The sequence below is a fragment of the Nycticebus coucang genome, chromosome 21 (genome assembly GCF_027406575.1).
Source record: "Nycticebus coucang isolate mNycCou1 chromosome 21, mNycCou1.pri, whole genome shotgun sequence".
In the NCBI taxonomy this organism is placed as follows: domain Eukaryota; kingdom Metazoa; phylum Chordata; class Mammalia; order Primates; family Lorisidae; genus Nycticebus; species Nycticebus coucang.
The window spans coordinates 55,288,580-55,311,757 of record NC_069800.1 but is presented as its reverse complement, the minus strand read 5'-3'; the positions used below and the strand labels follow the sequence as shown (position 1 = coordinate 55,311,757).

Genomic DNA, 23,178 nt, shown 5'->3' with positions numbered 1-23,178 from the left:
TCAGCAATTTTGCAAATTATTTTCTAGGGCTAAGGCTAAAATAAGTTGAGCAGGCTTGTTTTTTGTTGTACCCGGTAAAGACAGAGTGGTACAAGTAGGAGAAGAAAACACACAGTAGGATGTCAAAACCAACCCACAGTAGGATGTCAAAACAACCAAAACATACGGCCGGGCACGGCGGCTCACGCTGTAATCTCAGCACTTTGGGAGGCCGAGGCAGGTGGATCACCTGACCTCATGAGTTCGAGACCAACCTGAGCTAGAGTGAAACCCCATCTCTAAAACTACCCAGGCGTTATGGCAGGCACCTATAGTCCCAGCTACTCAGGAGGCTGAGGCAAGAGGCTCACTTGAGCCCAAGAGTTTGAGATTGCTGTGAGCAATGATGCCCCGGCACTCTACCGAGGGCAACAAGTGAGGCTGTGTCTCAAAAAAAAAAAAAAAACTGTGTATGGGGACACATATATTGGTATTGAAAACTATACAAAGAAACAAAGAGATTTAAAAAATCCACCCAGAGGTTTCCTCTGGACTGGAAAGAACACACAGGAAGGATGAGCCTGCTCTGTTCTTTGATTTAGGTGCTGGCTTCACAGGTATTCATTACAGTTTATAAATTATATGCAGATTAGATCTACTATTGTGTGTATCAAATATTTCACTTTATAAAGTGATTACAGACCTTTATTCCCAATGAGTACAAGTCAAGACTCAAAAGCTATTTATTGTCTGTGTCAGATATGACTATAGCAAAAAAAACAAGAAGTTGGTAAAGCAGCTGAGGGTGGGGAAACACCCTATTGTGCAACACTCCCTTCACCTTCACAGGTGGCCGATGAGGGCACCACAGTCTCTTGCGACTTGTGGTATCCGCTGTGTCATGCAAAGTGCCTTGCACATAGTAGACAATCAATAAATCTTTGCCAGATTGAAAGCTGAATTTTCTGGTTGTGGCCCTTTCAACAATAGCTCTGTGAACTTGCTCAACAGCCAACAAACACTGGTGAGGTACTGTGGGTGCTCAGATAAACTCAGGACTGATCCTTGTCCCTACAATGCTTACAGATTCTGGGCAACAATTGGCACAGACACACACACATGCACGCACACATGTGCACCTGTAACAGGATTTAGAGGGTAAGTATCTCCAAGGCACGGCAAAATGATGACGGGGCCCCAGGATGGAATAGCCAGCCTTGCCTGGGGAAAGCAGGGCCAACTTTAGAGGGAAGGAGCCACTTGGGCTGGATTTTAAAAGATGGATTGGAATTCACCAGACAGATAGAAAGAGGCTCAGACCTACAGAATTGACCTAGTATGAAGTTTGGGAACCTGGAGCAAGAAAGACCAGAGACAGGGGTCAGAGTCAAAATGAAAGGGAGTCAACAACCATGCGTCCTTTGACACCGCAGACGCCAGAAACCTCACACTCGCCCGTGCAGCACCTGGCTTTACTTACAGGATACAGCAGGTGGTGTCAGACAAGGGCAGGCAGCAAAGACCAACAGGGTCACTCCAAGGCTGGGTGGTCTGGGTTGACAGGGTGTTGTGGGCTTAGATGTCTCCCTTGTGATGATAGCTGCCATCTATGAGCTGGAATCTCTCCTAAGCACTTGGCATGTGTTATAACATTGAATCTTCACAGCGCTTCTCTGAAATATATTGTTATCATCCCATTTTGCAGATAAGGAAACTGAGGCTTAGAGTGGGTAAATAACTTGCTCACAGTAAGGAAGTGGCAGAGCTGGGGCTTGAACCCCAGACAGGCTGAGACCCAGTGCACACTCTCAGGACCCTCCTGTGTGTCCTCACGGCACCTGCCCTTTGCCTCTTCCCTTCATTCTCCGGCTTCTCCTAGAGGTTCAGCTTTCTGATTTTTTTATGGCATCTCTGCCTCCTGCAACTTGGGGCTTGGACTTATCACCAAGTTGGTTCAAGCCTAGATTCTACTTGACCGTTTAATTCAGGGGCTCACCCTTACATAACCCACTCACCCCCTGGATCCCTGAGCTCAAATGTTCAAAAATGGGTTGGCTGAGCCCAGCGTACAGATTGGCTTAGCCTGGATTTTCTATCCGAACCTGGGCCGATCAGCAGCAGCCAGGATCAGATGGTACAACCACAGTGACCAGTCTCGCACCCGCTTCAGCAGGGGCAGGGGATGAGGAAGGGCAAGTCTCCAAAATGAGGACAGGTGTGGGGAGGCCTGATAGATGTGTTTAAGGGTTTTAGTCTAGTCCTGAGGATTCCTGGAGATTTATTAAACAGATGCATAATATGATTGGATTTGTATTTTAGAAAAAAGATTCTCAGAGCAATTAAATCTACTTGCTTTTCTGCATAGTCTGCAGATTTGATTAGATTCCATTAATTCCAACAAGTATCTATTGAGTTTTTTCTCTAGAGCAAGCCCTTTTCTTTATCCTGGTACTCCAAGGTAGTTAAGCCAATATCTTTAGCCTCAGAAAGTTCATAGTTCCAACCAGGTGTTAACATGGGTCTAGGATGTCTGTGCCTCCCTGGAAATCACCTGCAAAACCTCAGGTGTCTGGAAATTTTTCTAGCAAAAAGTTTTTAGCTTTCATCTGGTTTTTGGAGTTCATGCTCTGGGGTCCAACAGACCTGGGCCAGCATTCTGGCTGTGCTACGTACTAGCTGTGGAAACCCAATTTTCCACTTCTGTTAATGGAGCTAATAATAGTGAACAGGGTTATTGTGAAAACAAAATAAGTTATTGCATGGGAAGTGCCTAGTACACAACAAACACCCAATAAAGGGTAGCTATTGTTATTAGTATCATTGTCATGAAAGTAGCACCCCATCCCATAATAGCTATGAACCACTGATCTAGATCAGAAGTCCCATGGGTCAAATTTAGTCTACTGCCTGTTTTTGTAAATAAAGTTTTATTGAAACACAGCTATGTCTGTTCATGTTGTCCAAGATTGCTTTCATGCCACAAATGCAACAGAGAGTGCCTGGGCTACAGAGCCTAAAATAGTTACCATCTAGCCCTCGATTAAGTTTGCTGACCCTGGGCTTGCTGATTAAATCATTTCAATTCTCTGGGCCCCAGTTTCCATACCCAGACAATAAATGAATTCAGATAGGGTGGCGCCTGTGGCTCAGTGAGTAGGGCGCCCGCGCGATATGCCGAGGGTGGCGGGTTCAAACTCAGCCCCGGCCAAACTGCAACAAAAAAATAGCCGGGCATTGTGGCGGGCGCCTGTAGTCCCAGCTGCTTGGGAGGCTAAGGCAAGAGAATTGCGTAAGCCCAGGAGTTGGAGGTTGCTGTGAGCTGTGTGACGCCACGGCACTCTACCCGAGGGCGGTACAGTGAGACTCTGTCTCTACAAAAAAAAATGAATTCAGATAAATTATCTTTTTAGCTCAAATATTCAGTCATTAAGTGACTAATGAAATGTGAAAATGCTCCTAAACATTGAGATGTGCCCTGTAGACACAGGGTATTATGATGATCATCTTATTAGTGGTTGATTACTAAATCTGACTCTCTTCTCCTCACAGATCCTTGCTATAATCTCCATCATGTTCATCGTCCTGTCCACCATTGCCCTGTCCCTCAACACCCTGCCTGAACTGCAGAGCCTCGATGAATTTGGCCAGACCACAGACAACCCCCAGCTGGCCCACGTGGAGGCCGTGTGCATTGCATGGTTCACCATGGAGTACCTACTGCGCTTCCTCTCTTCGCCTAAGAAGTGGAAGTTCTTCAAGGGCCCACTCAACGCCATTGACTTGTTGGCCATCCTGCCATACTATGTCACCATTTTCCTCACAGAATCCAACAAGAGCGTGCTGCAGTTCCAGAATGTCCGCCGCGTGGTCCAGATCTTCCGGATCATGCGTATTCTCCGAATCCTTAAGCTCGCACGCCACTCCACCGGCCTCCAGTCTTTGGGCTTCACTCTGCGGAGGAGCTACAATGAGCTGGGTTTGCTCATCCTCTTCCTTGCTATGGGCATCATGATCTTCTCCAGTCTTGTCTTCTTTGCCGAGAAGGACGAGGATGACACCAAGTTCAAAAGCATCCCAGCCTCTTTCTGGTGGGCCACCATCACAATGACAACTGTTGGGTATGGAGACATCTACCCCAAGACTCTCCTGGGGAAAATTGTTGGGGGGCTCTGCTGCATCGCGGGAGTCCTGGTGATTGCTCTTCCCATCCCCATCATCGTCAATAACTTCTCTGAGTTCTACAAGGAGCAGAAGAGGCAGGAGAAAGCAATCAAGCGGAGGGAGGCTCTGGAGAGAGCCAAGAGGAATGGCAGCATTGTATCCATGAACATGAAGGATGCTTTCGCCCGGAGCATCGAGATGATGGACATCGTGGTTGAGAAAAATGGGGACAATATGAGTAAGAAGGATAAAGTGCAAGATAACCACTTGTCTCCCAACAAATGGAAATGGACAAAGAGGACACTGTCTGAAACCAGCTCAAGCAAGTCCTTTGAAACCAAGGAGCAGGGGTCTCCTGAGAAGGCCAGATCATCTTCTAGTCCTCAGCACCTAAATGTTCAGCAATTGGAAGACATGTACAATAAGATGGCCAAGACCCAATCCCAACCCATCCTCAATACCAAGGAGTCAGCAACACAGAGCAAACCAAAGGAAGAACTTGAAATGGAGAGTGCCCCCAGCCCTGTAGCCCCTCTGCCCACTCGCACAGAAGGGGTCATTGACATGCGAAGTATGTCGAGCATTGATAGCTTCATCAGCTGTGCCACAGACTTCCCTGAAGCCACTAGATTTTCCCACAGCCCTTTAACATCACTCCCCAGCAAGACTGGGGGCAGCATGGCCCCAGAGGTGGGCTGGCGGGGAGCTCTGGGTGCCAGTGGGGGTAGATTTGTAGAGGCCAACCCCACCCCGGATCCCAGTCTTCGCTCTAGTTTCTTCATTGAGAGCCCCAAGAGTTCCATGAAGACAAACAACCCCTTGAAGCTTCGAGCACTTAAAGTCAACTTCATGGAGGGTGACGCCAGTCCATTACTCCCTGCTCTGGGAATGTATCATGACCCTCTTAGGAACCGGGGGGGTGCTGCAGCTGCTGTCGCTGGATTGGAGTGTGCCACATTGTTGGACAAGCCTGTGCTGAGCCCAGAGTCCTCCATCTACACCACAGCAAGTGCTAGGACACCCCCCCGGTCGCCTGAGAAACACACAGCAATAGCATTTAACTTCGAGGCGGGAATCCACCAGTACATTGACGCAGACACAGATGATGAGGGGCAGCTGCTCTACAGTGTGGACTCCAGCCCTCCCAAAAGCCTCCAGGGGAGCACCAGCCCCAAGTTCAGTGTCGGGACAAGATCAGAGAAGAACCACTTTGAAAGTTCCCCCTTACCCACCTCCCCTAAGTTCTTAAGGCAGAACTGTATTTACTCTACAGAAGCATTGACTGGAAAGGGCCCCAGTGGTCAGGAAAAGTGCAAACTTGAGAACCACATCTCCCCTGATGTCCGCGTGTTGCCAGGGGGAGGAACCCATGGAAGCACACGGGATCAGAGCATCTGAATTGCCCTACCAGGGAGGAGAGACTTTTGGGCAAGGTCCAAAGAGGAGGCCTGTTCAGAAATGCCATGGAGTTTTTCTTCATGAACTCTGAAACAGTAAGGCCCTGCGAAGCCCCCAGAAAGAAGAGAGACTCCAGAGGAGGCCCCTAAGACCCTGACAGCCACGACAGGTTCATCAGCATGAAGTTGGCCAAGCCATAGAGTACAGCACTTCCTTGTAACAATTCTACTGCCCTCTTTGGGGGATGACATGAACAGAACTCACACCACCATTCTAGACATAACCCAGGCCACCTCCTCTGCATCCTAATCTCACGGCTTTCCATCACAGCCTCTGAAGGCAACATTTCCAACCCTTCTCGCTTCAGCTGGAGAAGGATGCTGGAACAAGTGGCTGGTGTTGAAAGAGTGGGTTGACCAGTTTGATATTAGGTGTTGCCCGGCCACCTCTAGGAACATCTGTCCATCACCTCCTGGATGGATCCCACAATTAGAAGGCTACAAGGAGTGCTTGTGTCATGGGGAAATCTCTGCGCCATAAGCCACGATCCCAGTGCAAAACTCTAATTCAAATGTCTTCATTGACTTCGATGTTCCATAGTACCTGAGATTTTATATTTTTGAGATATCATCAGGGTGAGTTGCACCACTTGTACTCAATTCTAATTGCCCCCTGGCAATCTGGGAAGGGTTCAGAAGGCGGGCACTCAGCCAACAGGAGGAACTCGGAGCATTGCTTTAGGGTTGTAGGAGGAAAACGTTTTCTGTGTATCGCTAGTGTAGACTCAAAAGATATCAAGTGTCAAATATGCAAAAGAAATAGCTTATTCAAAGAGACTGTGTTATTCAAGAATAGCCTAAAAATTGATTTTTTTAACCTACTAAAATGAAAGGAAAAAAAATACCCGTAATTGAAATGCCCAGTTCAGACTTTGAATACTTCCTGCTACGACAGGTAAAGCGCCTACGATAAAAGAAATTCTTTTTTTGTTTCCTGTGGCTTTAAAGCTAAAAAAAAAATTAAAATAAAAAGCACTTTATGTTTTTCAAAAATAGGTTCTACCAGGGACAGTGTCAACATCCTGCACTTTAAAACAAGCATTATTTCCGTGGGCCACTTACTGGGACTGTAGTTGGGTTGTTGCCACAAGCCTGTTTCTGGCCACGGTGGGTGATATTGCTCTGGTATCACTGTCTGCCATGTCAAAGTCTTGGGGCTCCTTTCCTGTCCCTCCGAAGTTCCCCCTTAACCCTCCTGGGTCAGCAGGGGTTTGGGGCCCTCAGGTGGGGCCTCTCATAATGTTAAGTGTACAGGAGACATGTACATCTCAGAAGGACACAGTGACAGTCGGACACTGGGTGTTTTATTCTGTTCCCTTTCTTGTCAACCAGCCATTGGTGTGTTTTCAGTGTCACTGTCTGTACTGAAAGCTCTACTCTCCTTCCTGCAGCCATCAATGCAGCCAGTACAGACAAAAGCAATAAGTATGTATGTGCGTCCTGAGCGGTCCTGGTGTATTTCTTGGTGTTGGTCTTCCTGTCTTAGTCTGATGAGCTGACACTGTCCTGCCTGCTTTCAGTCCAACAGCAGGGCGTTGTTGGACCTTCCTTAGTACAGTGATGTTGGATTGAACCACTGATCAATACGATAGTATGGTGTTGGCTCGTCTGTCAGTAAAGATAACATGTTATTGGTCTGCTTGTCTGTAGTACAATGGAACAATGTTGGTCTCTTAACACAATGTTAACGGATGATGTCCCAAGTGCAATAGCATGGGTCTGCCTATCCTCAATACAGTAACAGGCATACGTCTTCCTGACGGGAAGAGGACATAGTGTTGGTTCACCTGTTCCTAATATAATCTGTTGCTGGTCTGCCTCTTAGTACAATGGCATGATCGACCCTATTGTGGAGTTGTTCCACCTGCCCTCCATATAATGGCATGAGACTGGGCCACCTGTCACAGGTATGATGACATGAGGGTCATTCCACCACCATTAAAAATGTGTGTTCTCTGCTATTTACAAACCCAGTTCATACCACTTCTCAGCCTCTCCAGGGACTATGGATCCCCCCAAGAGGGCTCAGTCCTGTTCTTAGGTATCTTCAGAGTATTCACGCAACAGATGCAAAGGGACTCAGGGGCATGGACAGTGAGTTGGCACACCAGAGGGGGAAGCAGCAGCACTTCCAAAACACTTTGCCAAGCACACCATCCTGCTTGGGGGCCTCTTGGGGACTGACTGCGGCATGGTTCTCCACCGGCCACCTCACGTATCTCTTCTTTGTTTTCATCACCATCAATGTCCACCATCAGCACAAATGTGAAAATTCAGGGAAAACAAACAAATGCTTTTTGATAAAAGTAAATCGTTGTGATTTCTGATTCAGATATTTTTAGAGCTGATGCTGTCTGTAAAAGTTAATAATGATACTAATATAGTCTATTTTACATATCAGGAAAGTGAATATGTTTAAATATAGCCATATATAGTGAGAAGGCTCTTACCACCCCTTCTTTCATTCAAGGCATTTCGTTTGTCGGTTGAAGCAGATAAGAAGTGTACAGATTGGAAATTCTTTCTTTTTTTTTAAACTAATAACCAATTGGTGCAACTCTCCTTGTAACCAAAGGCCCTTTCTGCCTTGTGTGATCGTATAGGACCTGGCCCTTCCTTCCTTGTGTATTTCGTCTGACCTTAAAGTAGCATTTTATTGAGTCACTTTTGAAGGATGAATTCAGAAGTATCATTAAGAACCTACCTTTTCAGGCTTAATAGCCAGGGTCCTATAGAGTTCTTATAGAAACAGAATAATTGAAATTCAGCATATACTATGCTTAGAAAGTATTCCGTTTTGGTTTGTGTTGTTTTTTTTTTTTTTCCTTTTACTTACGTGTGTGTGTATTGTGGGAATACAGCTTTTACCCTGTTCTCAATTCAAAATAGAACATTGTTAAGTCTTCTCAATCCCCTACCCACCAAAAGGGAATATACCCAGATTTGTATTATGTATATACCCAACCTGTACCTACATACACACGTATGTACGTGCACTGGGAAATCTACCTAAGAGTCTCCACTGAAAAGTTGACTTGATAGACGGGCCTTGAAAGAGAAGGGGAAAGCAATGGTTTGGAGGCAAACACTGCTTCATTTCCCACCAATCCCTAAACCAACAAAAGCAGAAAGAAACAAATCCGCCCAAACAAACGTTATTAGGGGCTGGAGGTGAATGGATGTTGGCCACTTGGCCAAATTCAGCGAAACTCATCAAGAACCCAGCTCAACTTGAGTTCCAGCTTCCACCATTATCAGAAAGGGCTAGGGACCAGGTAACTATGTGTTCCAATCACACAGGCAAGAGTCTGCAACCAGCGATGAGGGAGCTGGGCAAGCTTTGCAGGAAGAGAGTTGATTCACCTCTTTATCTTTGGGTAGAAGAAAACAAGAGGACTTGGGTGCAGTAGGATTCTCAGTGCCTTCTTTAGGAATTCTATCTTAAGCACACTTTGAGGGGACAGAGAAAAAGAGGCGAGAACATTGGTTCCTGTGAAGTCCCTTTCTCAAAAGAATTCGGAATCAAGAAAGAAAAGGAAGAAGGGGAAACAGCAATGTCCCGAGGCCGCCACTTCCTTTAACTCACCCAGCCTGCCCCTGAGAATTGCTGGTGATGCAAACTTTTTCAAACTGACTCCCAACTTCTTCTCCACTGTGTCTTGGTAACTGTAGCTACCCTTTCTCCTAATACTAAGATCCACATTTCTACAGAGAAAGAAAAACAAAACAGTATTCTCTTCTGTAAAACTGTAATGTATTGTTGATATTTGTAACTATTGTATATTTCTGTCTTGCTCCAGTCCCGGCTGGAGTGTCTTCTAGTCCCTGGACGAGGGGATATTTAAAATTCACCACGGACGAGGGCCACTAAAGCCAGGTCTCTCTCTCCTCCTTTCCATGTTGCTCTGCCAAGTAGTCTCAAGTAACAGAACCCCGGGCTTTTTGGCCTCAAGGGAAGAAACTTTGAATCAAAGGAGGGCAAGGCAAAAAGACTCCGGGACAGGCTCCTTTGGGAACAGACTTTTTCTGTAGCTGCGAAGTGTGCAGGAGGAAGAAGAGGGCTCCCCTGAAACCCCAGCAGGACCAAGGAAAGCGTCCAGCCCCAAGCTGATGTTTCCTCACCTATCACTGCTTATAGGACAGCATCCGAATGCTTTCACATCACTCGGCTGGGGCGCCCCAAACCAGCCCGGGCTACACCCAGACATAAGAGTTACCTCTGCGTTTTCTGTTGCCATTTTTCTGGCTCTAGAAGTATCTGATGCGCGACTACGTCGTAGGCTGTCCACGCATCTCAGAGTAGTCTATTTTTCTGTTCAGATAAAATATATAAATATATGTATTTTTAGCAATTTATAATAGGGCAATTGAGTCTAATTTCTTCTTTTGTAACACAGAATACTATCTTAGGAGTTTCATTGTCGGTCATTATCGTAGCTTTGATATTTTTCTGGTCATTTTCATTTTTCCTCCCATCATCCCTTGGGCTGTTTTTTCTTTTCTTCCTGTTGATTCTGATTTCTTGGGAGTAGGGAAAGACTGTGGGGTCTGACTTCCTTGTGGAGGCCTTTCCTGACGCTAGGCCTGGGGTCTGTTGATGCCGTAACTTTCCTCATTCAGTCTGTGTGTTTCTCCTATTCGTGTGCTTAAGAATCCAGGGCGTGAATGCAGAAGGGAGACCGAGGGAGGCAGAGGTGCAGATGGCCCTCAAAAGCAGGATGGAATGTGGGCTGGTTTCGCTCATAATCCACTCTGCTCCAAGGATCTGAAGGGACTGAGTTTCTTCATCCCCAGAGATCTTGGAATCAAAAAATCTCCTGCAAGCAAACTTCCTCCTGCCGTTTCTGAGACCCAGAACACACCTAAGCTCCTTCTGGCTGGGCTGTTCCCATGCCCAGCACCAAGGCCAGAGCCCTTTGAGGTTCTTGCAAACCTCAGAACATGCAGGATCTCAGATCTCATCAGCTTCTTATTAGTTGCTCATTTTAATCCATTTCTAACAGCTTCACCAAAAAAATAGTGGCCAGAAACCCTCGCAGCCAAACCCTGAGAAGAGATGTCCCAGAATCTGCTAGCTCCTCTCCCCCCCTTCCCCAGCTGTCTGGCTTCCAAAGAGTAAGAGATAGGTGACAAGGACAGAGGTACTTTTCCACCTTCCGGTGTCCAAGCTTTGGGGAGATTTTGGACTGTCCTGATAATTAATTCCATGAGGCAGTTTTCAGCCTCAGGTGGGCAGAGGACATCTCACTAAACAGAATCTTCAGCAGAAAGTGATTCTTCATCCATCAACCTACACAGGAAGATGAAGCAAGGCCAGATAATATCCAACTTGCATTCATTTCAGTTTTGGGATCCCGCCTGCCTCCCTTTCAGCTCCAAATCAGAGATTTCAGCCCAGAATCAGAGATTTGAGCCAAACCAGGATTCCCAGGTGGCAGGGAACCATCCCCATCAAATAACTCTCTAAAGAAAGCCAACCCAAATATGAATTTATCATTCTGGACTGTAACCCTAATCAACTTTCCACCCCCAAAATACGTTGTAGTCTGGATTGAAACCAGAACCAAATTAAAACAGACAAGACTTTTTTAACTTTTGTAAAAGAACAACAAAACTAAAATGCAAAAGAATTGTCTCCCATAGCTTTTCTAGGTTAGATGCCCAGATAAGCAAACACCCTAGCCTATGTCTGTTTTCATCAAGAAAGAAGTTACATACTTTGGTTTTCCATCCACTATTCCTGATTTTATCTTAACCTGTAATTTCTCCTGAACTTCCCCAAATGCCAACTTGAATTTGGAGGGGGCTCTTATTCATTAAAGGAATGCTCATCTGCACCTCTAACCCTAAGTCTCCAGTCCTCTCTGCAAAGATCCTAAAAAAATGTAAGGGCTGGCCAGGATGGGGGTAGCCAATTTCAGCTCAAATTAAAGAAGCCCTTCTAAGAAGCTGGGCTGTCAATCATGGAACCGAGTGCGTGGTGGGCAAACATATTCCATTATACTCCCGGTGTTTAAAGAGAGGTTAGATGGTATACAAAATGAGTATTTCACAGGGTCCCTAGAATCACGTGGAAACTGGGCTGAACAATCAAGGAATTTCTTCCTCTGTTGTTCCTTGGGCAGTGTGGATGTGGATGGGGAGCTGGGAGGGTTGAACATTGTGAGCACAGGCTCAAGCTTCTGAGGCAAAGGCATGGAATTAGCAGGAACTCCACTTCTAGGGTTTGTATTATCAGAGGGGTGCTCAAGAGGCAGGTGGCAGCAGGATGCTCTGCTTCCTCCCAGCTCCTTGTCTTGGAAACTTTTAATGGTCCTGTATCTATCCAACCTATCCCCAATCAGGTATCACACTGAGGTATCACACTGAGCTAAGACTCCTGCTTCCCTACCCCAGGCGAGCCAGAGAGTAATCTGCGAAGCCCCCATCACCAGATGCTCACCCTATGGTGCTCTAGCCCTTCCGCCCAGAACCTGTGCCCTCATGAGCCTGAGGCTTTCTGTACGAGAGATGCAATTACCTGTTACCTATAAGCCAGCCTACTCAACAACTGCCCAGGCAGACAATAGCAAAGGGCACCATTCCAAAGGGCTTTTTTTTTTTTTTCCTGGTAAATAATACAGGAGATCCTATTCAAGACCTTTGAAAGTCCCCAGCCATGAAGTAAATCCAGAAGGGCCAGAAGATAGAGGCAGCCATAATCAAATTTCACAGCTAAGCTAGGCTCTGGCTGCCTCCAGGTGGAAGGCCCGCTCACCCACATCTGTGGTGTGCTTCCCAAATCCATCCACATCCGCATTCTCCAAGGGAAGCATTTGATAAGGCAAGTTCTGCATGTGGTGGGTTTGGAGCAAATAGGACTTAGACCTCAGGTAAAGCCAAGTCCGGGTGGTCTAGGTTGTTTTATTATGAGCTTTGGCAGGATGATGCGTTTGGATGGGTAGACTAGACAGAGCCTTCTTCCAAAACCAAAATGAAACAAAACCCAGTTTCCAAGATCCCCCTCTAGAAGCTCCGCCCTACAAAATAGCTCAAACGGCAACAATGCAAGGCTTATTGGGCAGTCCATGAAAAGGTAGGGCACTCTGATCCTGTTCCATTAGAATGCTCTCAAGGGCCATGCCTGGATCGCCATGCACTTTCTGCTTCCATGAGCTGAACCAGGTTTGGAAAGAAGGTGGCAGCACAGGAGAAGGTCCCCCAAGAAACTACCTTCTCCATGGCTTGGCTCACGGCCCCCTAGGCTCCACCAGGATTTGTATAGATGAGCTGGACATGGAAGAGTTGGGTGTGCCTGAGTGGGGGGGATCTGCAGCTGCTGGGCCGAGCAGCTAGCCCCTTTGCTCTCCAGATATGTTTTGACTTCACCCCAAGGTGTAGGGCTGGGAACCCCATTATCTGCACCAGAAATTCAAGGTTATCCTCAATGTATGCCCTTAGCACATAGTGGTCATCCAACCTGTGTTTCTTTTTTTTTTTTTTTTATAGAGACAGAGTCTCGCTGTACCGCCCTCGGATAGAGTGCCGTGGTGTCACACGGCTCACAGCAACCTCTAACTCTTGGGCTTACGTGATTCTCTTGCCTCAGCCTCCCGAGCAGCTGGGACTACAGGCACCCGCCACAACGCCCGGCTATTTTTTTGTTGTTGTTGTTGCAGTTTGGCAGGGGCTGGGTTTGAATCCGCCACCCTTGGCATATGGGGCCGGCGCCCTGCTCACTGAGCCACAGGCGCCGCCCCCAACCTGTGTTTCTTTGAGTGAGTGGACGTGAGAATGGTTGGCCCCTGAGTAAAGGTTTGGATGGATGAGTGGCTGTGTGGTGAACAGGGGAGCTCCAGAGTTCTCCTCTGGCATGTGGTATTGCTCCTGGGAGGGGAGGAGAAATGGAGAGCCCCTCTCCCCTGAAGCCCATAACTGCTCTATCAGTGCCGTCTATTCTTTGACTCAATTTGGGGTCAAGATGATGGTCAAATTTGACACTACCAGGCCCCACGCTGATAAGGGCCACACCCCTCTCAGAGCCACACTTCTTGGGAGCCTGTGGGGCAGCCCCAGACTCCTTCCTCCTCCCTCACCTTGCATTGTTCGGGCTCATGTTCTAGTTTAGCTCACACATGGCCCCAGGTGGTTTTCCAATGGGCTAAGTCAAGAGTCCAAAGTCGGGCTTCCTTTGGTCTGGGACTTGCTGGGGCAGCCAACACCTGGAAACTGGATTGCGTTCCCTGAGCCACGGGAGTCCAGCTGAGTACACAGGCCAGCCTGTCCTCCAGCTTTTAGAGCCAGTGATTTCCTTTTTCTGAGCCCCAGGCCCCCTGTGACAGCACGTGGCCTGATCCCATCAGCTAAGAGCCTGTCTGTCCTAGGAACCCATGGCATGGGGTTGGGGCTCTTCTGCCAGCAAAGCCATTCTGATCACCCCGCCCTTGATGGCGGCCAAGCCAACCACATTAGCCATAAATGACCAATGTCCTCAGCCACTCTTTTCTCGGGGGTGCGTTCATGGGTCCTGTTCATCTCTTGTCAGTTGACGTCTCTAGTCCTTCTTGTAAAGGTGAAAATGAGCATTACACGTGTGTGCACACACACACACACAGACACACACATGGAAACCAAACAACAAAAACCCAGTGTCTTTTATGCATGTAGTGAGATGAAATTGTGATCCTTGTGTGACCTCCAGCTGCTGTCCTGTCTTGTAAAATATGTCCAGATGTTTAAGAATTTCTAAGCAAATGGTCCCTTAATGAAGTCTGCAGAGTTCAATAAAAGGTATGGAGAAAACAGGCTTGGTGATGTTTCTTTTATTTTCTGGAGGGCACAGGGAGGCAGGGTGTGAAGAACTTGAGAACCTGGATGGGGAGCATTAGTTTGTTCTCTTCCCCCAGAAGAGGGAGGCCATGAAAATGTACCCGGTTTATCACCCCTGATCTGCAAGCCAGTGGTAACCCACCCCATGCTGTGTTCATGGATCCAAGCCCCATCTCTGGTCATTTTGTTATGTCAACTATGCCTGGGTATACCTCTCTCATAAAAATGTCTCACAAATAGAAGATACAATTCAAACACCTTTAGGGGTCGAGTGGGTAACACAAATGACTAAAGCAAGCCCACTAAGAGACATAAGGGAGTGGTGGTGAGTGTGGCAAAGTGGAGAGCACACACCCCATCTAAAGGAGTGAAGATGGTTCATCTCCAGCTGGTTGCTACTCCGTAAGGATGCGGACCCAACAATGCCCAATCTTTTTAAGAGAAGGAATCTGGATTTTTATGGTAGCTATCCCAACTTTTTTTTTTTTTTCAGTTTTTTTTTTTTTTTGACCAAGGCTGGGTTTGAACCCACCACCTTCAGTATATGGGGCCAGCACCCTACTCCTTTGAGCCACAGGCACCGCCTGATACCCTAACTTTTAAATGTTAGCAATTAATCGCCATGGTTTTAATCTCGTACTGCCCAAATGGAACACATCTGTGGGCAGACTATAGCCCACAGGCCACCCTTTTCTGATCTCTGCCCTTGACTGAGAGAGCTCCACAATTTTTCTATTGGTTACCTACTGCTGTGTTACAAATTACCTCCTCCCCCAAACCAGCATCTTGAAACATTTATTATCTCACAGTTTTTGTGGGCCAGGGATATTCAGGAGCATCTTTTTTTTTTCTTTAGAGACCGTCTCACTTTGTCGCCCTCAGTAGAGTGCTGTGGCATCACAGCTCACAACAACCTCCAGTTCCTGGGCTTAGGCGATGCTCTTGCGTCAGCCTCCCAAGTAGCTGGGACTACAGGCCCTCGCCACAACGCCTGGCTATTTTTTTGTTGCAGTTTGGCCGGGGCCAGGTTTGAACCTGCCACCCTCGGTACATGGGGCCAGCACCCTACTCACTGAGCCACAGGCGCTGCCAGATTCAGGAGCATCTTTAGCTGGGTGGTTCTGGCTGGGGTGGGGTGCGGGGTCTCTCATGAGGTTGCAATCAAGACATTAGCTGTGGTGCCCTGATTGACCAGGTTGCTATGTCTAAGGCAGCTTGGGTTCCATGTTGGCTGTTGGCAGGAGGCTTCGGTTGCTCCCCTGTAGACTTCTCCAGAGGGCTTTTTTTCTTGAGACAGTCTCACTCTTTTGCCCTGGGTAGAGTGGCATCATAGTTCACAACAACCTCAAACTCTCAAGCTCAAGTGATCCTGTTTCCTCAGCCTCCCAAGCAGCTGGAACTATAGACATGCATCACCATACTGGGCTAGTTTTGTGTTCTTGTTGTTTCTATTGTTTTTTAGTAGAGACAGAGTCTTGCTCTTGCTCAGGCTGGACTTGAACTTCTGAACTTAAGTAATCCACCTGCCTCAGTCTCCTACAGCACTAGGATTACAGCCCTGCACAGGGCTCTCCGGAGTCCTCACGGCATGGTGGCTGGCTTTCTCCAACTCCTCCCTTTTGGAATGGTTTGAGAGAGAACAAGAAGGAAGCCACGATGTCTTTCGTGACCTCATCTCAGACACCAGCCCCCATCCCTTCCACTAACTTCTATTTGTTAGCAATGAGTCACTAAAGCTACCTCAGACTCAAAAGAAGGGGAATCCCACCTGTTATGGGAAAAGGATCAAAGATTTTGTAGAATATTTTAAAACCATTACATATTAATGGTTTTAAAACCATTAAATATTTTAAAACCATTACATTCCAAAGCCCATTGAGTGGAAAGAAGAGTTTCCAGACTTTAGAATTTTATAGCTCAGTAAAATTTCTAATTCCTTTTGGGGAAATCTATGAGCCTTTTATTTTGCCAAGTAAAGCCATTGAGAGGGTCATTACCGTGTACTATCATCACCTTGTACATCAAAGGCTATTTCAACCCCTCCCCCAAATATGTCATCTCGGAATAAAACACCATCTGTAAGACACCAAAACTTTTGTCATGTTTTTCAATAGCTCAGAGCTTCTCAACATCAGCACTACTGACACTGAGGACAGCTCATTCTTTGCAGTGGGGACTGTCCTGTGCATTGCAAGATGTTTAGCAGCATCCCTGACCTCTGCTAGATGACAGTAGCATCCTCCCTAGTTGTGACAACCAAATATATCTGCAGACATTGCCAGATGTCCCCAGGGGGACAAAATCATCTCCAGTTGAGAACCCCTGGAAGAAATACAAAATCCAAAAGGCACAGAGAAACGTGAAGCTTCTCTCACACCTCTGGAGCCCAATCCCCCATCCCTAGAGTCAATTCCTACTCCCAGTTTCCCGTGTTCCCTTCCAGAGATAGTTTTTGCAGACACACATACCCATGCATAGGTGCTTTGTTTTGCTTTGTTTTATTGTACCCCACACATACAGCAACATACTGTATACACTCCTCCGTGCCTTGTTTTTTTCACTAAATGTATACATCTTGGAAATCACTCTGTATTAGTAAACCAAGAGCCTCCTTGTTCTTTTGCAAGCCTGTGTCCAGCTCCATGGTACGTGCAATTGCCAGTCTCCCACCACTGATCATCAAGTTGTTTCAAAATTTTGCCATAACAAATAGTGCTACAACAAAGGGCTTGTGGGCCGTTCCTCTGGGCTCGGCCCTCGCAATGGACCTGAAATCTGCACTCTGGTCCCTCCACTGCTGCAGCAGCCGCACCACCACCGTCTACTACCTTACTATGGCAGCAGCTTCTAGACTGGGCTCTTCTTCTGCCCTTGATCTTTCAGACTCCTCTCAACACAGTGGCCAGAGGGGCCCTGTCAAACTGTCAGTCTGATCATGTCACTATGCCGTCAAAACCTTCCAAAACGTTACATGTTAAATAAAACCCAAAGTCCTTGGCTTGCTCTCCGAGTTGCTGCTTTGTTTCGGCTCCCCCTGCTTGCACCGGGGGTGCTCCCCTGGGATATCACCAGCGTCCTCCCTGTTCCTCAGACATGTCCACCATGGCTGACCCCTCTATCCTCCTGGATCTCCTTACTTATTATTCGTTCCCTGCCCTGTCACCTCCGGACACACTGGCCGTCCGTCAGTTTTCTCACATTCGAGGCACACTTCCGCCCTTGCTCCGGCTCTTCCTGCCTCGGGAGCATCTTTTCTAGGCTGGCCGTGAGACGCCTCCCTCATCTTCACCTTCTCAACAACCCTTTTAGCTGACCCTGTAGCGACCACACACGTTCACACTCTCACGCTCACACACACACACTCCATTCTCTATTTTTCTACATAGTGTTTGCCCCTCCTGACACATTCTATTTTATTTACTTACTTTGTTATTCATCTCCCTCCAAAAAAAGGTAAGTGCCACAAGGGCAAATGATTTTTATCAGTTTTGTTCCCTGCGATGCCAAGAAGTGTGCCTGCCGGGCATACAGCAGGTGCTCCATAAGTAACTTGCTGAATATTGAAGAGGTAAAACAAATGCCTGCATAAATAAAGTCATTTCATCCAGTGTGTATATTTCTTTTAAGAGATGTCCTGGAAAATCAAATTGTAGGGGGAAAGGTTTATAAGCTCTTTGTCATTTCAGGTTTTTCTGTTTGTGTGTTTGGTATTTTTTGAGACAGAGTCTCACTGTCACCCTTGGTAGAGTGCCATGACCTCATACCTCAAACTCTTGGGCTTGAGCAATCTTCCTGCCTCAGCCTCCCAAGTAGCTGGGACTACAGCTGGGCTGTAGTTTTTCTGTTTTTAGTAGAGACAGGGTCTCGCTCTTGCTCATGCTAGGATTATAGGCGTGAGCCGCTGAGCATGGCCCCTCATGCCTTTTTGCTTTTCATACACATTCATTAAGCACTTACTGGGTATTAGGCCCTCTGCTCGGTGCTGGGGATCCCAAGTTGAGCTGGGCAGAGTCCCAGCCCTCAGGGAAGTGATAGTCTAAAGGGAGAGATCACACTTATCCATGCCCAACCCAGGCAAAGGGCCTCCACAGAGCCCACACAACGCACAGATCAGGAGTGCCTGCGAGAAAGGCCCAAGGTCTCTGTTGTTTCCAGGGCTTAGCTAAAGCCTCAGTGTGTGCTGTCTCCTACAGGCTGCAGGAGCACCACCAGAAAGACGTTATTATCTTCCGTACTTTGCAGCTGAGGAAACGAAAGCACAGACAGAGCATCAAATTGACCTGTCCAAGATCAGCCAGGTAGGAAGTGGCCAAACCAGGACTTCAACCCAATCTACCTGATTTCCCCGGGTTACGGCCTCTGCCAAAAGGACTAAATGTGATAATTCATCAGGCTGAATGGCGTAGGGTTTAAGAGAGCTGGGTCTGGAACTAGCCTGCCTGAGCTGAGACTTCTGACTCCTGTGCTTACTACTTACTGGCATCAGGGAGGTCTTTAGCCCCTGTGACTCGGGGTCTGCAGAATGAAGCTGATTCACTTCAGCACTCGTTTGTATTAAGCCCTTTAGTGCCAGGAACAAGGTGAGCAGATCAAGGCAGCATTGTGCAATAGGGGGTTGGATCCTATCTTTATATGAAATTTTGATATTTTGTTCATCATCAATTTTTGGCATTAATTTTGATTTTTCTTTAAATATTGCAGTAAAATATTCTTTATCTTGAATAAAGAGGATGTCTGGCATCCTCTTCAATCTTGCATATTTTGATATTCTGGGGATGTGGCACTGAGCAAAGCAAATCCCTGCCTTCAAGAGACACACATCCTAGTGGGGGAGGCTGCCAATAAACAGATAAAATTATGTGACACTTCTGGTGCTAAGAAGAAAAATGAAGTCGGGTAAAGAGACAGAGAGAGGCATGGAGCTAAAAATAGTACCATCTCATAAGAGTTGGTATAAGGAGTACACTAAATATCTGTGCAAGGGGCCCAGTACAGAGGGCACCATGGTAAGTGCTGTGTAAACATTGGCCATTGGTGTGATTTCTGTGCTGGGCTCCAGGTCTCTGCCCTCCAGGAGCTTTCAACTTGGGGTAGCATTTCATAAACTCTGTATGGTCCCTACAGACATGGGGGTTCTCAAACTTTGTGTACCATAGCCCCCTTGGAAGTCTGATGAAATCCATGGACCTCCTTGTCAGGATAATATTTTTAAGTGTGTAAAATAAAACCTGAAGGCTTACAAAGGAAACAAATTCTTTTGAAAGGCAATTATCAAAATATTTTTAGATGTGTGATATAGTGACATATGTGCTTCTTTATTAAAATTAAATAACAGGATCCAGCTGTGGGTCCAGTAACCACAGTGGTTTTGAGGTCACAAAGAGCGGAAGTTCTATTTCAAGGCATCTGCAACAGCTGTAGGGACATACAAAATCTGGGGGCGGGGGGACTTTTTGTGACAACATCATGGAACTGCTAATACTACTATGATTTGTTGCCTAAATTCATAACTGAGAGGATAACCATATTGCAGCTAGAGGTCAGGGAAAATAAAGAGTTTTGTCCTATGCAAGTTCACAGACCCAGACTACAAACTTCTGCATTGGGAGCTTTTAAATTTGCTTCATGGATAATGACTAGCACTTTTTTAATGAAAGAATAAAATAGACTGGAGTAGAATAGAATAGAAATCAGCATGTGTTACCCATAAAATGCTAAGTACAGGGGCTGCACATGTTGGCTCACGCCTGTAATTTCAGCACTTTGGGAGGTGAAGTGAGAAGATTGCTTGTGGCCAGGAATTCAGGACCAGCCTGAGCCACACAATGAGACCCCTCATCTCTACAAAATAATAAAAAAATTAGCCAGGTGCAGTGGCACCTGCCTATAGGCCCAGCCACATAAGAGGCCAAGTAAGAGGATCACTTAAGCCGAGGAGTTCAAGGCTATAGTGAACTATGGTGACTCCACTGCACTCTTGTCTGGCCAACAGAGAGAGATTCTGTCTCAAAAAAAAAAAAAAAGAAGAAGGTAAGAACAGATTCATGAAACTTTCATTTCTAGTGTGTGTGTGTGTGTGTGTGTGTGTGTGTGTGTGCACTGCAGGTCATAATGCAAACTATCCTTCTCCCTGCAACTCATAGTCCAACAGCTTCGGCGTGGCCCGTCTGCCCACGCCAAATACACACATAAGCTTCAAGCTCAAAAAAGGCTGTGCTGTCAATGGCTGCTCAGCCTTCCTCCTCCTTCAGAGAGGAGCAGGTGTGGTGACACCCAGGTCCTGAGCTCATCCCCTGTTAGGGGACCTGCCCCTCCTACTGGCTCCACAGCAAACATTAGGAGGGCTGTTTGCACAGTGCCAGATAGTAGCATGTCTGGGGGGTGCCAGGCTGTGGAGGTTTGGGGCTAATGAACGGAAACCACCTCTGATGAGATGCTCGCAGGGAACTGAGGCGGGTTAGGCATTTCTGTGCTTTTCCTGCACACGTGTGCATTCTTCTTATTCTCAATCCTGGCTCTTGAAGGGTATGGTCTGGGAGAGGGGACTGCAATCAGAAAAACAAAACTTCTGGGGGGCGCCCATAGCTCAGTGGTTAGGACACCAGCCACATGCTCCGGGGCTGGTGGGTTCAAACCTGGCCCCGGCTGAACTGCAACCAAAAAAAAGCCAGGCATTGTGGCGGGCGCCTGTAGTCCCAGCTGCTAGGGAGGCTGAGGCAGGAGAATCGCTGAAGCCCAAGAGCTAGAGGCTGCTGTGAGTCCTGTGACATCATGGCACTCTACTGAAGGCAGTAAAGTGAGACTCTGTCTCTACAAAAAAAAAAAAAAAATAGCCAGGTGTTGTGGCAGGAGCCTGTAGTTCCAGCTACTAGGGAGGCTGAGGCAAGAGAATCTCTTGAGTGTAAGAGTGGAGGTTGTTATGAGCTATGATGCCACAGCACTCTACCAAGGGCAACATAGTGAGACTCTGTCTGAAAAAGAAAGAAAGGAAGGAGGGAGGGAGGGAGGGAGGGAGGGAAGGAAGGAAGGAAGGAAGGAAGGAAGGAAGGAAGGAAGGAAGGAAGGAAGGAAGGAAGTTCTAAAGGAATCTACTCTCCAGTTTCCCAAGTGGAAAGGAGTTTGACACTCTGCAGATGGGAGGGGAAGGAAAAAAATGATTCTATTTTCAGATGTGTGAGCATTTAGCCTGATGTTAATAAGTAGGAAATTAATAAAGGGAAATATGGGCTTTCAGGGCTGGGGGATGGGGAAAGTTCAAACTGCAATTCAGCCTAGTGGTTCAGAACAGTGAGAGTTCAAATTCAGGCTCTACCACTTCCTTGCTATGTGATGTTGGGCCAGTCATTTTCCCTCTCTGGACCTTGGTATTCCAGTCCATAAAATGGGGAAATAAATAACAGCATCTGCTTCAAAGGGCTTGTGGGGGCATCAGGGAAAGGATGTAGTCAAGGGGCTACCCAGGCACAAGGTTGCCTTCGGGAACTCCTTGACTTGAGGTGTTCAAGGCTGCAGTGACCTACGATCATGCCATTGCACTCTACCTGCACTCAGCACAAAACAGGTACTCAGAAGGGGTTTGCTGAATGAATCCAGGCATTCATTCCATAGATATTTATTGAGCACCTTCTCTATGCCAGATCCTAGGGTGACAGAGCAAGACCCTGTCTCTAATATCTATCTATATCTATATATGTATACATATATATATAATTCTGAAAAGGGAGTCCATAGGTTTCATTGGACTTCTGTCATCTAGCCACATTACCAACTTTTGAGATGTCCCTTGTCCCAGGCACGTAGAATCCTTGGAGCCAAGTAATGGGAGGAGCTAGGGTTTGAACCCAGGCCCTGGAGCCCATGCTCCTAAGTGCTACATTGCTCCACTAAGCTCTGGGAGTTGGTCCTCGAAGCATTAAGGAGAACCTCAAAATGCAAGCACGCAACTGCCCAACAATGATGGATAGCGCTGCTTCGCCCTGGAATGATACGCATTACTTAAAATTTTAACTGTGGATAGTGTGGAGCTATCAAAAGTTGTTAAGCTATAATGTAAAGTTAAAATAAATAAATTGTAGGCACGGCTAAGGCACTGCATCTTCCAGAGGGCTTTGCTTATTCCTTCCCTCGTCAAAGGCTAGATTGGTGTTTCCTCCAGCCTCCCACAGCCGCCAGAGCCTCCTTGCTCGCAGCTTTCAGGGCACCAGGCTCTAAACTTCCTGTGGCCTCAGTGAACTGCTTAACCCAGCAGAGGGGGCAGCCAGGTGGCCTGAGCTCAAATCCTGCCTCCTCTCTTTTCTAATTGTGTGACCTTGGGCAAGCTATTTGACCTCTCTGTGCCTCATGGACTGGTACACGTAACAGCTAGTTCCAAGGCCTATAGTTAGGATTAAAGGTGGCATCTCTTATAAAATGCTTGTCACACTCAATAAGTATTAGTTGCTTGTTCCTCTCTGCACCCGACTGTGAGCTCCATGACAGTAACTACCTTGTCCTATCCTTAACTTGTGTTCCAAGCACTCAGCACAAAACAGGCACTCAGAAGGGGGTCGCTGAATGAATCCAGGCATTCATTCCAGTTATTTATTGAGCACCTTCTCTGTGCCAGATCCTGAGAGTCAAAGGTGAATGAGACAGATGTAGTCTGTGCTCTCCTGGGGTTTGTATTCTCCAGGGAGAAGGGGAGGGTGGACAGCCAATAAATAAATAGGCAAATAAGTAAACAAGAAAACATAGGCTTCTGCTCCGGGCCATGGAAAATATGAAACAGGTGGTG

At 46.9% G+C, this 23,178-nt stretch overlaps 1 protein-coding gene across 2 annotated transcripts in view; it reads left to right on the top strand.

The window, feature by feature from the left end:
* KCNB1 (potassium voltage-gated channel subfamily B member 1) overlaps positions 1-14,373 on the top strand; it is a 112,044-nt gene extending 97,671 nt beyond the window's left edge. For both annotated transcript variants that reach the window (XM_053574512.1, XM_053574513.1), the window contains exon 3: positions 3,529-14,373. In XM_053574512.1, coding sequence (XP_053430487.1) covers positions 3,529-5,538 — 2,010 coding nt within the window. In that variant the 3' untranslated portion in view covers positions 5,539-14,373. The remainder of the gene's footprint in view (positions 1-3,528) is intronic.
* Positions 14,374-23,178: the final 8,805 nt, after the last annotated feature.